This window comes from Papilio machaon, chromosome 6 (assembly GCF_912999745.1).
Source record: "Papilio machaon chromosome 6, ilPapMach1.1, whole genome shotgun sequence".
Classification (NCBI taxonomy): domain Eukaryota; kingdom Metazoa; phylum Arthropoda; class Insecta; order Lepidoptera; family Papilionidae; genus Papilio; species Papilio machaon.
This window is the reverse complement of record NC_059991.1, coordinates 5295146-5309827: the sequence shown is the minus strand read 5'-3', so window position 1 is coordinate 5309827 and position 14682 is coordinate 5295146. Positions and strand designations below refer to the sequence as shown.

Genomic DNA, 14682 nt, shown 5'->3' with positions numbered 1-14682 from the left:
AATTTCCTAGTAATTTGTTATATCCGTATTTTCATTAGATCTCTTTAATGGCGTAATTGATTTTGTGGAAAACAAATTAGTTAATTAAACATTCTACATTATACTTTTTATTAAATGTCAATCTTCATTTTTATACTAGTACAAATATTTAAAAATACCTAAACATTCATAATACGTCAATTTAAAATCATAAACATAATTTCTTCAGACTGGGAATCTAACCAGAATTTTTCAGGTAGTTTAGCGATTAGTTCCTAACTCGGATACTATAAGATTGTTAGTAATGTTATTACCGATCATTGTTACCTTAGACATACGAGTGCATGTGACTGCATAATAATTTGTGCATAAGTATAAATAAATAACTACTTTGTTATGATTGTCTCGTTGTGTAGGCTGTATTTACTTCGAGTTAGTGTGTCATGAAGCTACAAGAAGCGTGTATTACTCATTATTTTGGTGTGCCATTGAAGATTGATATAGTCATTCTTATTGCATGCCCTTGAACGGTACAGTCGGCTGAATTTTCTGAACAAGGTTTCTTTAATGTTTCGTTTGTATCTATATGGCCTTTAAAATGGTCGCCTACTGATAGCATTGTATTGTGTGCTATTTGGTTATAAAAGTAGATATTTTTTGGATAAGTGGCTCTTGCATATTTTTTTTAACGATTACTTATTAGTTACTTAAATAAACAAAAAACTTGAGAGGTATCAAGGGACACCCGGATGGAACGAAGTTCCTTTCGATTAATTAGTGAAGGAACCAATGTTTATTCTATGAATAAAAAACTTAAGTCTTCACAAGAAGTACATTTTATTTCTATGAATTTTCGTTATATATTGTCACGTCGTTGCCATGGTGAAGTAGCGCTCATTCGTCGTTAACATACTTACTATAGCAAAATGTGTCGTGACAACTTTTCGTAAGAATTTTTTCCGTCTAGCCCCCTTTCACAACGCGCGATAAGGAACTTCGTTCCAAAAATAAAAGGTCTGTCATTTCATAAATTGAGTAAAGTTTGGAATTGCTGTGGCTTTTTGAAGGTAACTCCTGGGTAATTCGTAAAACCCGTTAATTGATTTAATATTCATATTAATTATATTTTAATATTATGATGGACATATCCTGTCAACTACAAAGATTGGTCCCCTGTTTTCTTCATTTCAGTGAATACTGGCAACCTTGACCGAAGTTAACACTTGTTATATCTGACCTCATAAAAACGACATTTTTACATAACGATTGTCGGTGATAATTGAAGTTATATTAACCACAGTTATTAAAATATGTGACATAATCTGTGCCATAATATATTCTCATCAAGTGTCACTTGTTTATGTACTTTAATCGCAATATGCAATGTTAGGTATTCAAGCGATAAATATTGTTGCTGATTGTATGCCATATGGCTAATGATGGGGGCGGATGGTGGTTGTTTATATCTTAATTACGTTGGAATTATGTTGTAATTTTATTTTAAATTACATTTGTTTCCTGGTTACTTCATGTTTATAACATATTTCTGTTATATAATCTTTACACTATGTATAGGATATACAACACAAAATTCTGGTACAGATTGTCTTTCTACTAGTTCACCAATCCCGTTGGTATAAATTTGTATTATTATATTTTAATACTCCTCCTAAATTCTGATTTAATTATTCAGTATATAAAACATTAAACTATCAGTAAAATCTTGCATCATAGTAATAGCTGTACTTTCTCACAACTACGGACAGGCAATCTGAGTAATTCAACCTGGCGTCAAATAGTTTTCTTGGCGACGACATCGACTGGATAAGAATTGCTAACTAGCTCTCTCCCATCATTATATTTTGCGGGTACATGTCACGTAACTATTGCAAATTGTATTTTATGTAAATGTGAAATCATTTCGTACCTTTCCTTTTCCTGTGACATAGTTAGAAAATAATACCCCATTCGTATTGAGTCGTTTCATTTTTTTTAAATTGATCATCATACAACATCATAAGATAACATCGTAGCGTAATATATTTTCTTATATCATCTTTTGGGAAAAATATCCGTAATAGGCAATATAGCAATTACTCCTAGAAATAACTATAGTTATCCGAAGTATGCGGGTGGCGATATCTTACACAAAAAGCCTGATAATTCTAGGATAATTTACCCGTATACATGGAAAATTATATTTTTATTGCATTAACCAGACTAGCAGATTCTTAGATCAAAATCTCTGTCATTATCTTTGACAAAACAGAGACAACATTATATCTTTAACGGAAATTTTGGTCTCAGGAACCCACGGCTACTAGTTTTTATGTCTCAATACTAAAAAACAAACTATGTCTTAGTGTCCGCCCACAGGCTTTACTTATATTTTTAATAAACACCGCACAAAGAAATTACTTATTTTAACGACCTTCGCCTATGTCAATTTGATATTCTTGTGGGATTGATGGAGTAATCAATTTGCAAAAAATAATTTAATCTTATCGTTATTGACGTAATGGCGCACATTTATAATTATGATCAGAGCAAATACGCGAACATAAGATTTTAATTGATGTCGTTATGATTTGATATGCGATTAACTATAGTGATATATAACCTATGATTAGTGTGGTTTACACTGCGGTGACAATGGTGTTAATACATATTGATGTCTCTATTTTTTCAAAGAGAATGTAAAGGATGACATTATGTTTCAATACAAATGTCAGTGCTGTGGAGTTTTAGTTAACGTACTTTATTTTCCGCTAGGCTTTTATGACTTGCGAATAATAATTTTAAAGCGACCTAGACCGATATGCGATGGTCATCGTTCAATTTATATAGGGACGACAACTCGGTTTCAAGAGCGACTTTAGTGAGCTAATACCCCCGAGGTATTACACGTCACGTCACGTTGGTATTACGAGCACTGGCTATCGTGACTTTGACCCAATTGGGCACCCTATTATAGACATAGCATTACCAATGGATTACGATAAAGCAAATTCTTAATGTATAGTAAATAGGTTTTGAGCGAATTCAAGTTATGTTTAACTGACCGAGACGAAGTGATCGCTAAGTAATAGAACCTGATCTTGCGTACTTTTTAAAAATATATTAATCATAGATAATACCTATTCTATGTACACGTATTTGTAAAAATACATCTGTATCACCAAAAATTAACAAAATTAAGTAATTAAAAAAATATATCTACAGAAAGAAATCGATAGTTACTTAGTTTTGCGCGATTACTATTTTTTAATTAGAAATAATTCGTCCTCACACCCATAACTTTTACTAAAATCCTTCATCATCGGATTAAGCTGGTCACTTGTCAAGGTCAGTCAATCAACTGTCGATTATTTTAAGTTGAATAAACGCTGCAAACGTGACCGAGCTAACGATATATTAAACAATTTAAATTATAAAAGCAAACGATTTATCAAAAAGTTAATTCATTCGTATAGTACAGTTGGTATTTTGTTTAAATTTACTTGAAAATTATATAAATATAATACTTAAGGCAAAACCAAGGTGTCAACCTTTTTTTTTAATTTAATGCTTACAAAATCTATCAAACTACTACATACGCAATATCCCATTTAAAAAAAAATCAACAGACAGAACAGAAACAGATATACTGGTTATCTTGTCTTGGCTAACTTCGAATTTTTCTTATTTATGGTCTGCAAGATCGTACAAATTATAGACATTAATTAAGTTTTGGCAATGCGCATTATATAAAATAATGATTTGGTAATCAGGTCAACGTATCGTATACCATAGAATCAGGTTTCGTGCGGAATTAGTGGGTGTATCCTAATGGGGAGCGTGAGACTGCTACAAACTGTGGCTACTGCCAACCTCCAGGGTTGTCAATAAATCCATTTTTTATAGATTTACTATTTTATGTAGCAATCTCTCTAATTATGGCTTTAAATTTAAAACAAGAAATTCAGTTGTCGAATGATAAGTAACCCATTTTGTTTTAGATGAGTTTATTGTTCCTATTATTTCCCTTTTTAGTCTCTTCCTTTAGTCCTTTTAGTTGTTTTTGAAAGTAAATTCTGAAAATAGCGCGTTCTGTTTTCGATAAGTCTCGACTTACCTCTGGAAGTTAAGTTACAAATGAAATTCCAAAGACTTTATCATTTCAATGGATTATTACTAAAACTTTTGTAAGATGATTTATTATAGTCTTTTATTTGGATTGTAAAAACTTATATAATAGTATTGAGACATTTTCAATGTGACTGGTGGGTTGATACGACACGGTTTTTGCGTCGTGTAAACTGTTTTATGCGCACAGATTACATAATTAATATATTGATGAATATTAAAATAATGTGCAGCCCTGTGTGGAATGGTCGTGCATTACGTAAACATGGACTTGCTCAGAAACTATCTACACATTCATTCTTTGTCGTGTTCCATGCAGTAAATACCATAGTATCCAGTCCTTAATCATGACTCAGTAATTATTATGATTTCATCATAATCAATCGTCATCATCATGCTTGTGGTGATATTGATGATGATAACTTCTTTTAATCTCAGTAATAAAAATTAGTTAACAACCCAAAATGTACGTTGTACATTCGCCCACTAGCGCCATGTCCTCATTTATACCTTCCCACATTTTATTTGAGTACTGATAATTTCTGCAAGGCTATGAATCATTATAACTTTTAGTTTATGTTATTGATACTGTTTAATGACAAACATTTTCAAATTTAATACATCGTTTACACGAGCTATTTCTATTTATTAATTTATTTTCTGATTTATTGAATCTTATAGTTTAGTGTTAGCTCATCGAAATAATCATATTTTACTATTTTTTAAAAGATTAACCTTCTATAAGGTCGTTGTACTTCTCTGCTTGAGCTATTCATGCAAAACTTTGTGTCACTTTGTGGCTATAACATTGACCTTTTTGTCAGAGGCTGTTTGTGAACTTGTAAAGATTAACGAGATGAATGGATAACTTATAAGTATTTTAACAAATAAAAAGTCACAAGGTCACAAAAATTGCAAACATAAAACCAAAAAAAATGTTTATAATTGATATATTATTTATCGTAAACCATTTTAAATATTACTTAATTAGATTACATTTACTTGGTTATCTACGAACTAAATAACGTGCAACATTATTATGCCGGCTGTGGTGTTTCTTAAGCATGCGCATTGTGTTCGCTATATATGCATTTCTACGGACTTCTGAGCTTGGCGACAGTTGCTGCTGTAAGGGTACCACAAACATATTATATAAATAGGATAAAAAACATAGTAACTTCTGTCGAATAAGCAATGTTATCATACCAAAGATTTTAGTCAACTTGTAACCAAATTTTAAACTATTTTTATCCTTGTGTCGTTAACTATGACGATGATGATATTGTACTGCTTATTTCAAACTTTATACATACATTTCTATTTATCATTATCGCATCTTTTCAGTCTATTACCAAAACTACATAATATGCAGATAGGTTGATATTTTGATTGGTTGTTTTAAATATTTTTTCTATTCACGTATTTGACAATTTATTTAATTTCGGTATTATTAAGTAGATATTGATATTTTATTATAATTTTCACAATGCAGTAGTGTTGGTCCGGACAAAGTGTAATATGTGGTTTTCCTATACAAGGTGGTTGCCAGGCTATTGTTCAGCACGTTCAGTGCAATGACTAGACGGAAGGATTTCTCGCGGTACGATTTTTGCTAGAGCCTAGTGCGTTTTCTTGTGACCCACTATGTTTGACTGCTGCTCCTTTGAATAACAAATTATTGCATCATTTGTTCAGTAGAACATTGGCCGTTTAATTTTCAAGAAAAACTTGGTAATAGTACTGATTTTGAACAAGTTATTATCTAATACACTATTTTTCTGAATTTTACACTTCAACTAGTCTATATATATTAGGGTGGCCCAAAAAAATAAAATTTTTGTTTTTTTCGATTCTCGTTTGAAAATATGTGAGTTTACTATGTTTTAAGAATCTCCAACAAAGGACAGGTTAAAAAAAAATCTTAAAAGGTCGCTCAGAATTTTTGAAAAATTCCAAAATTAAATCCAAGGTAAATACTTTATATCTTCATATAAGAGAAATTTATAAAAATTCGGAGCGACCTTTAGAAAATAAAATTTTGACGTCAAATTTTCAGAATCTTTATATTATTTTACACTTAAAAAGATGACATGACGAGAAAAAAAAATTAAAACAAAAAAAAATCTGATTTTCGGCAATTTTGGAATTTTTCAAAAATTCTGAGCGACCTTTTAAGATTTTTTTTAACCTGTCCTTTGGTGGAGGTTCTTAAAACATAGTAAACTCACATATTTTTACACGAGAATCGAAAAAAACAAAAATTTTATTTTTTTGGGCCACCCTAATATATATGTACATTTATATAGTAGAAAAGATGTTTACAGCTTGGTATTAATAGTATTGAGATGTTACTATATGTATTTCTTGGCATTTTAATTTATATTTTGAGGATCCCGAAAATGATAGGTTTTAAAATTGAACAGCCCTATAAATTATAATATTTTATAGTAATAATTGATGTGTTAGGATTCCTGCATACTGAATAAGATTAGGAATTGTAATTTAAATTAATATGTTTGTATAGGTCTTCGCGTGTGTGAAAGATTCGACCTTATCCGTAAGATATAGTAGGTATGAAAATATTCCAGCCAAGTATGTATCACGTGACATTTATGATCGTCTTACCGATTGATGGATTAAAAAATGTTAGTCAATACAGCTTTATGCTCGTAATATTTATCATCACATTTTCATCTTTGGTTCTGTGATTTATTTTGTTACGTGGTTACGCCAAGTGATTGGCAAAAGTCGGTCAAATCGTAGGTGCGCCCGTGTCCACTTGTGTTTCCTGTTCTTTCATTATGTGCATGTTTACGTCAATGAATTACAATGGTATTTTTATTGGCGTGGTCAGGTTAAAACGAGGGCAAATTAAATGTTTAGCATTGTAAGTGTAAGTACATAGTCTTCAGCGATTGAGAGTCATTACTTATTCCATTTTATAAAGCGCGTGTATTATTATATTTTATTTATCTTTAATAAAAATAATAAATAACAAGTAAGTAAGACTCAATTATCCCTTTACATGTTGCTTAGGAAAATAAGGAATTACTTTCGTCTGTGATGCATGATTTTCTTTGAACGAAACATTGAAAATAAAAACTCGAATTCTACCGAAAATTTATGTTGCAGCAATAAGGTTGTAAGGTATGCTTAATTAGCACATTGTGTTCACTGCATCAAGTCACTCTGTCAAAATACATCTGTTTATAATGAGAAAAATATAAAATTGTTTGAAAATTAGATAAACTGGGCACGAATTAATGAAATTCGTAAAAAAAGTGGTCACGGCCAGTAGCACCAATTACGACGGCAACCGTCGAAAACGAGCATGCAACTGTCATGATTCCATAAAAGCGTCTAATTTATTTTGATAACGACATACGAGGTTTCGACAGCTGGCTTAGATACGAACATTGTTAATCAAGTTTTGAGTTTTCCTTGACTTTGTATCCCGTTGTGAAGTTTTACAAAAATGCTTTCAACATGCGTCGTTTCTAATATTAACCGGATACATTTAAATGTAACAGGTTTAATAACACTATGCATATTATTTCTTACTATTTGGACTAAAATGTTTAAGTACATTTTTTGTCAAATTTATAGTTTACAGCTCAATAATACTAGATTGCAGGTAATCATTTCGTCTAATCTTTATTCTCTCACAAATAAAACATTTATTAAAATTTGAAATATGATGGAGAATGGAGATTGATAAAACATTGAACTGAAAAGCGGTCTTTACCGTGGGTTTCTGAGATCAAAGTCTCCGTTTAAAACATATTGTTATCTTTGTTTTTTCAAAGATGACGATATTTTTATACAGAAGTTTTGGTCTCAGAATCCCTAACCGTGGGACAAGAAACTGATGTACATATGTATGCGTACGAGCATGAATTTAGAAGAAGCGAGAGAAGGGTGTCACGACCGAGTCAACCGGAAGTCCGTCGTCTCTGCCTAGCCCCCTGGGTTACGGTTACGTGAGGTGTGAGTTACGTGGTTGTTAGAATGCATTAAATAGTTTGTCATTTGTTCTCAATATTTTTATATGTAAAGTTAGAGAAAACCTGAATAAAAATAACGAACAAAAATATTTTTTTTATTGTTAGCACATCTTGTAACTTGTTGTTCGGAGGAGTGGGCGAACGTTTGACATTTCACCTGTGAATTTCTTTTTTTTTATCAAGCTAAGTATGACGATAGTGATATCAATATTCGTTTTTTTCTTTCGACAATTAAACGAAACAAGCGATGATCTCATACCAATACAATTTGTAAAAATTTTAAACGTTTCCCATTAGGCTATAAATTGAATCCTATGCAGGATGTGGGCACATAAAAATTTCGTAAATTAGCTAATCTGAGTCTTGATTTTTTAGCCTTATGAATTATTCACAAAAAATATTGTTAAAATAAAGATAAAATTGTAATTAGTCACATGTTCAGAAAACAAACAACTTAGCCTTTCACTATACCGAGGATATGTTTAATTTTGTTTTCCATTATCGATTTAAAGTCGAACCGATTCATTTCTAATTAAACATCTGTAGTTAAGTTTTTCTTATACCCGTTAAAAAAAACAGTTTAAATAGTAACTATTTCATTCTAGTATTTCACGAACATTTCTCCGTTCTCTTGACACTCAGTTTTCATTTGTCATTTCATCTTATCACGGATGTTTTGTTTCTGTATCTACCTCATTATAAGTATAGATTTTAAAGAATATGTGGATGTTTGAGGAAATATTTTTACCCTTTGCAACTAGATGACATAATAGCGATTACATAAAACGAATGTATAACTTGACCATAATTAACGTACACCGGTTTCCTTAAGTCGGGAAAATAAAAATTATACACCTCAATAATCCAATAAATAACAATTGAATCATAACAGGAAGCTTTAAACTGAGTCACTATTACGACATGTGTTATAGGGATTTTAAATTAAGATCACAATCTTTCCTGATCTCATTGAGTGCGGAATATTTCGAAATAGTTGCGTAATAAATATAAGTCCGGTCGCATGTGTAGTGTGTACCGAGAATGGGACTGTCCACTTTCACTCTCAGGGCGAATGTACATGGGCTTGTAGCGTGTAAACATATAAGTGTGTACGGTATACTGCAGGTATTTGCTTTAATTTTATTATTTCATGTATACACAGTCTTAGATTTGCTTTATGGCCAATTAAACGGATTCATAGGTATTTGATTTATTTTGTTTAATATCCATTCAGTGGATTTTAAAAGATTTAATAAGTCTTATAACGATTACTTTATGATAATAATTTTTTTGAATTGCCTTATAATTGAACGGTTATTTATTTTTCTCATTTACGTGATAATTATTAATACATCTATATTTATAAAAGAAAGTCGTGTTAGTTACACTATTTATAACTCAAGAACGGCTGAATCGATTTGACTGAAAATTGGTGAGCAGGTAGCTTAGAACCAGGAAACGGACATAGGATAATTTTTATCCCGTTTTCTATTTTTTATTCCGCGCGGACGGAGTCGCGGGTAAAAGCTAGTTTAATATAGTTCTTATTTTAAATGTGCTGTTTTGTAAGAAAGCCAATTTGAACTAATTAAGTAATGTAGAACTAATCCCTTGCCTTTGGCTCAGAATAATATAAATACAGTTGATTTTTTTAGTCAAAGTATGAACTGTTACAGAAATTTAAATTTGTTTTAAGTTCAGTTAAATTAAGTAAGTTCAATTATTCCCTTAGCATTAAGTTTGCACGTTGTCGCTTCATACATCGCTCGGTCCAAGTGCAGTATAGTTAAAATACAAATACAACGCGCTTACGACATTCCTGCCATATTGGTTTCATTGTTCGGCTCACAAAAGTTTAACATTGATTGCCTATTGAAGAACAATAACATATTTTTATACAACGTCAATACTAAATTTAACTATCTTTATAAGGATTCTAATTTACAATGTATGTCAACATTGTTTTAATAATTACTATTGTGTTGTTCGGAAAATCATTTCGTTTTTATTTCCATTTTCTATGTTTATTTCTATATTTAATAAAGCCTTTATCAGCTCCAACCGACCTTCCAGGACGTGGTGCATCTTCGTCGAAAATACACGAATCCCAAGTCGAGAAAAAACGAAATGACTTTCCAAACGACCTAATATAAAATTATAAACTTAGATTTTTTTAATTCGAAGAGTTTAATAGTGGTATTTAATACGAATGAAACCACATCTTTTAAAAAGCTCGATAACTATTTACTTAGAGAGGTTCTCCACAGCAAACGCGCCTTGAAAAAATGTGTTCCAAATAACATAGCAACCTAGACCTAGTAAAATTAAAACCAATAGTAAAATTTGAGTGAAAATAAAAGACGCTCATGTTGTTATATCTTATTAATTTGTATCGAGTTTGGAAATACATTTTGTTACGTCACTGGCTCCGCCATCCACGTTCTTTGTACGCGTGTCTTCCTTCTAACGGCAGCCGTTTACAAACTTGTTGTCCTTTGGCATAAAAACAGCGATACACGTGGCCTCCGGGTGGCTCGTATCTTTCTCTTCTCATAAAAGTTCTTCTAGTTCTTGTACTTGCTGCAAATCCACACCACAAACCTCTGCACTCATATTTCATTACCAGTAGATCTCTACCAGTTTTGAGAAGAACGTTATTATTATTTTTTGTGAACTCTTTACGCTCGAGACCGTCCGCGTATGGCACGTAAACATTGAGATCACACAAAATTTCATTACCAACATCTTCCTCGCATAGAAATTCGTCCTGTGAAAGTATATTCTCTTCGTTCCGTCTCGCAACAGTCGACAAATCGACTAAAATCGCATGAGAGTTGAAGCCATCATTTCTATTACAAATTCGTCCGCCATCCGAATATATAAAACAATCCACCATGAAGTATATTCTATCTGGTATCGCCTCTGATAAGAATAATAACTTGTCCACATTTTTAAGATGATTGTAACGAATCCTTTCGCAGTCGTATGTCTTTTCGGAAAAACAACATTTTAGATTTAATTTTGGTGACGTAACTTCTGTAATAGAGCGAAGTGTAACTTTTGTACAATCGAATTCGGGGCAAATGTAATATTCTGGATTTGTCCTGGGTATGTACGGGTCGTAGACGGGACCGTTATTTATAGTAACGTTAGTGCGTCGACTCGATTTAATGAATGTTCTGCACACAGGCTTTTCTCCTATATCTATTACACAGACAACGTCTTTATTGTACGCCTGAAAGAGAAGAAGACTAGAAGGTATTGCATTTGTCCTGATATAATTTTTTATATCTACCTTTTACACGCTTGTTATGACTACGTAATTAAATTGTGTGGAAACCTGCACTACACTCAGTGCTTCCCTTTATTAACACGGCTGTTCATTTTAGTATTACAAAACTAATTTACTAATAAAAGTCGAACAATAAGGTAATTAATCATTTTTTTAATAATAAAAAGTAGATGTTTAATCGTTCTTACCGCAAGAGCTTTGTTCATTATTATAACAAACGCAAAAGTGACTTCATATATCAAATTGAAATTCATGTCTTCGATATTACATTATAAGCCAAATAAATTTTTAATATCAAAGACGGAAATAATATGCAATAAAATACTCAACCATTGTTCGCTCAATTGACTATCGTATGATGAGGAATCAAATAGAGATTAAATTACGATAGCGAATTACTTTCGCTTTAACCAGGTTGAGGTAATGACGGACTGCTGAATAGACTTTTAATATAGTTGACCCTTGATAAGCGAGAGTCCAAGGGACTGCGATATTTTTCTCGCTTATAGAGGTTACTCTCAAATCCGTGTTCCTCGCTTATGGAGGTCGTCGTCAGGACCGGACAGTCTTGCTTATCTAGTTTCAGCTGTATTTGGATAAACTATAACACAATTTTATATTCGGTGCAGTTATGAACATAAACGATAAATGAATCCCTATTGGTCACGCCATGACGCGTGAACCGATTTCACTTTTTTTTTGTTGTGTTTGTTATTGTCAGGAGAAGGTTCTTATGACAGAAAAAATTTAAAAAATTTATATGGATGGATGAATGGATGGATAATGATGTTAGTTTGAAGGTATCTCCAGAAAGGCTTAATGGATATTAATGAAATTTGGTATAGATATAAAACATAGTCTGCAAGAACATATAGGCTACACATTAAGTTTTTTTTTTTAATTCCGCGCAGACGAAATCCCGGTCGACAGCTAGACTACTTATAAGAGAAATACTCTCATTATAATCATAAAGTTGCGATAAACAGAAGTGTTATACTAGTATATAAAATTTATATACATTTAGTTATGTTGTATAATACAGGTTTTTGGTCGTGTAAGTTCTTTCAACAATAAGATTTACTTGGTTAATTTCCAAAGCCTTCGTCTATAGGATGACATTTAAAATGTAAAAACCATCGTCGATGTGTCTATAGACAGGCATATACATGGTAATTTACGAGAATAGCTTACCGCCGATGTCAAAAAAATCAATTATTAAAACTATTTGTGTTGATAGAGCTCGTGATCATTGAATAAAACATTAGTAATACAAAATCATTTTAAGCGAGTTGATTAAAAATGATTTAATTGCTACAATTTAATTAAACATTAAGATCATCCGAAAAGTATATAGATCTTTTAATTTTATGAAACTCTGTTATAAAAATAGAAACAGATTAAAAATAACGCATTTATTGTGATGAAATTTTTAGTATTTTTTCCAAATCACGCTTGCCTGTATGAAATTCAACAAATGTTTTTTTTTACAAAATGTACGAATTAGTGACCGTAGAAAATGTTACAAATGCGACTTAGATCTTCTTATTTTATAGAACGACCGTAATTGCTTGGTACTAGTCCAGTGATATAAGTTAATACATACTTGAGTGGAAATGAATTACGGTATGGATAACAGTATCAATACTAATTATAGGAGATGACGTGACTTTGATTGCTTGAAACAATTCTATTCGTAAGTTAAAAGTCTGGCATTAAACTGAATTTTAGTCGTGTAGACCTATTTTGATGTGAAACATCTATAGGATCACTTGTAAACCGAATCGTTGGCGTGGCAACGATTGCCGTGGCGACGGGTCGCCACGTTATACTGAGGTATACATTATTATTATTATTATTATCATTATTTTATCATCATTTTGTCATTTTTTATCATTATTTTATCATTATCATTATTATTTATTTAATTATAATATTTAATATTTTATGCATATTACTTGTACACACACGATGTTTCACATCTGGCAGGCGTCCCATGACGGCTCACAAGTTTTTTTTTTTAATAAGGTTACTACTGTAAGTGTTTCTTTTGTTTTATTTATGAAATATATATTTTTTTTCACTTACCAACAGGAGAAGTTCTTGTTTAAGCATTGTTCATCACAGAAATGAGATCTTCAGGTGGCCCTGCAATCATAATCTTGCTTTATTATACGTATAAATAAATATATATTTACCTAATTATTTCCCCTAAAACATTATTTAATAAAGAAACATAAATAAAATTGCGTAAGATTTAAAAAAATTGCAGAGTTCTATGAATAATTTTGCATCCTATTTGGTATCTAGAGTATGCAAGATCAATGTTTTTCTACAAGCGAATTGTAATAGAAATGCGATAAACAACAGTTCGTACTGTGTTTTACGACATTTTGATGTTTTTACTTTATTTTTTCAAGACAATACAAGCATCTTAGCGGAAAGGTCATGGCTAGAAATTAAAAAAAACTGATCTTAAGTTTACGACTCTTTAAAGAATGGCTGATAAAAAATTAATCTTTGAAATATCTTTTAATGTTTAAAACATTAATTCTTAGATAAATATTAATTAATAATCTTGAAATATCTTAATAAATTAGGTACTTTATAATGTTACTTGTTCTTTTTAAGCAGCTGTTTTTGTTTGTGCTCAACATTTTGTTTAAGCCCTGAACAGCAAAGATAAAAAACCTTAGTATATTCGGCAAACTGCAAATGCCATCGAATTCTTATAAGCGAATCTGGTGACCTGATATTGTGAAACAAAGGCCATGAACTGCGTTGTGTCCTTGTCTTCTGTTTAGCTTACCAGTGGAACAAATGAAGGTTGCTAGTAATAAAAGCAGTGTTTGAGTAAATTTTACACTAATGTGATAGTTGGCTCTTCGGAAGATGGCGAAAATTGTGCATGAAGTGTTGTAATATACTAGTAGAGTAGTAATGTAAGCACGGTGCTCTAGTTTCGACAAGGTTATAGGTAGGTGTAGCACATAGTAGTGAGTGGCTTATAGCTTCGCTTAAAGGTCTTTATCATAGTAAAAATGTACTATAACACAAATATAACTTACCGTTGGATTTTGAGACCAATATCTCTGTATAAAACATATCGCTATCCCTGTCATTATTTTTGACAAAACAGTGATATACAATATGTTTTAAACGGATATTTTCGCTTCAGAAAATCACGGTTAGTGTAATTATTTATACTATAGAAAAGAGCCTTGTTCAAAATTGAATCTCTTTTTGATTCTACTCTAAGATGTTCAGTACTTATCTTTCTAATAT

General features: G+C 31.5%; 2 protein-coding genes across 2 annotated transcripts in view; both read right to left on the bottom strand.

Moving 5' to 3' along the window:
- LOC106715036 overlaps positions 1-14682 on the bottom strand; it is a 30004-nt gene that overhangs the window by 9528 nt on the left and 5794 nt on the right. The window contains exon 2 of the mRNA XM_014508229.2: positions 13486-13545. Within this exon, the coding sequence (XP_014363715.2) occupies positions 13486-13512 (27 nt within the window). The 5' untranslated portion in view covers positions 13513-13545. The remainder of the gene's footprint in view (positions 1-13485; positions 13546-14682) is intronic.
- On the bottom strand, positions 10483-11684 carry LOC106715037. The gene is made up of 2 exons (XM_014508230.2): positions 11589-11684; positions 10483-11343 (listed from the first exon to the last, which is right to left on the bottom strand). Exons 1-2 carry the CDS (start codon positions 11652-11654, stop codon positions 10528-10530), a joined length of 882 nt encoding a protein of 293 aa, XP_014363716.2. The 5' UTR covers positions 11655-11684; the 3' UTR covers positions 10483-10527.

Bases quoted from the DNA above. Each gene is read 5' to 3' on its own strand.
- LOC106715037 (XM_014508230.2), bottom strand. From the start codon at position 11,654: ATGAATTTCAATTTGATATATGAAGTCACTTTTGCGTTTGTTATAATA. The intron at 11,344-11,588 runs GTAAGAACGATT...CTTCTCTTTCAG, and splicing joins TAATGAACAAAGCTCTTGCG to GCGTACAATAAAGACGTTGT.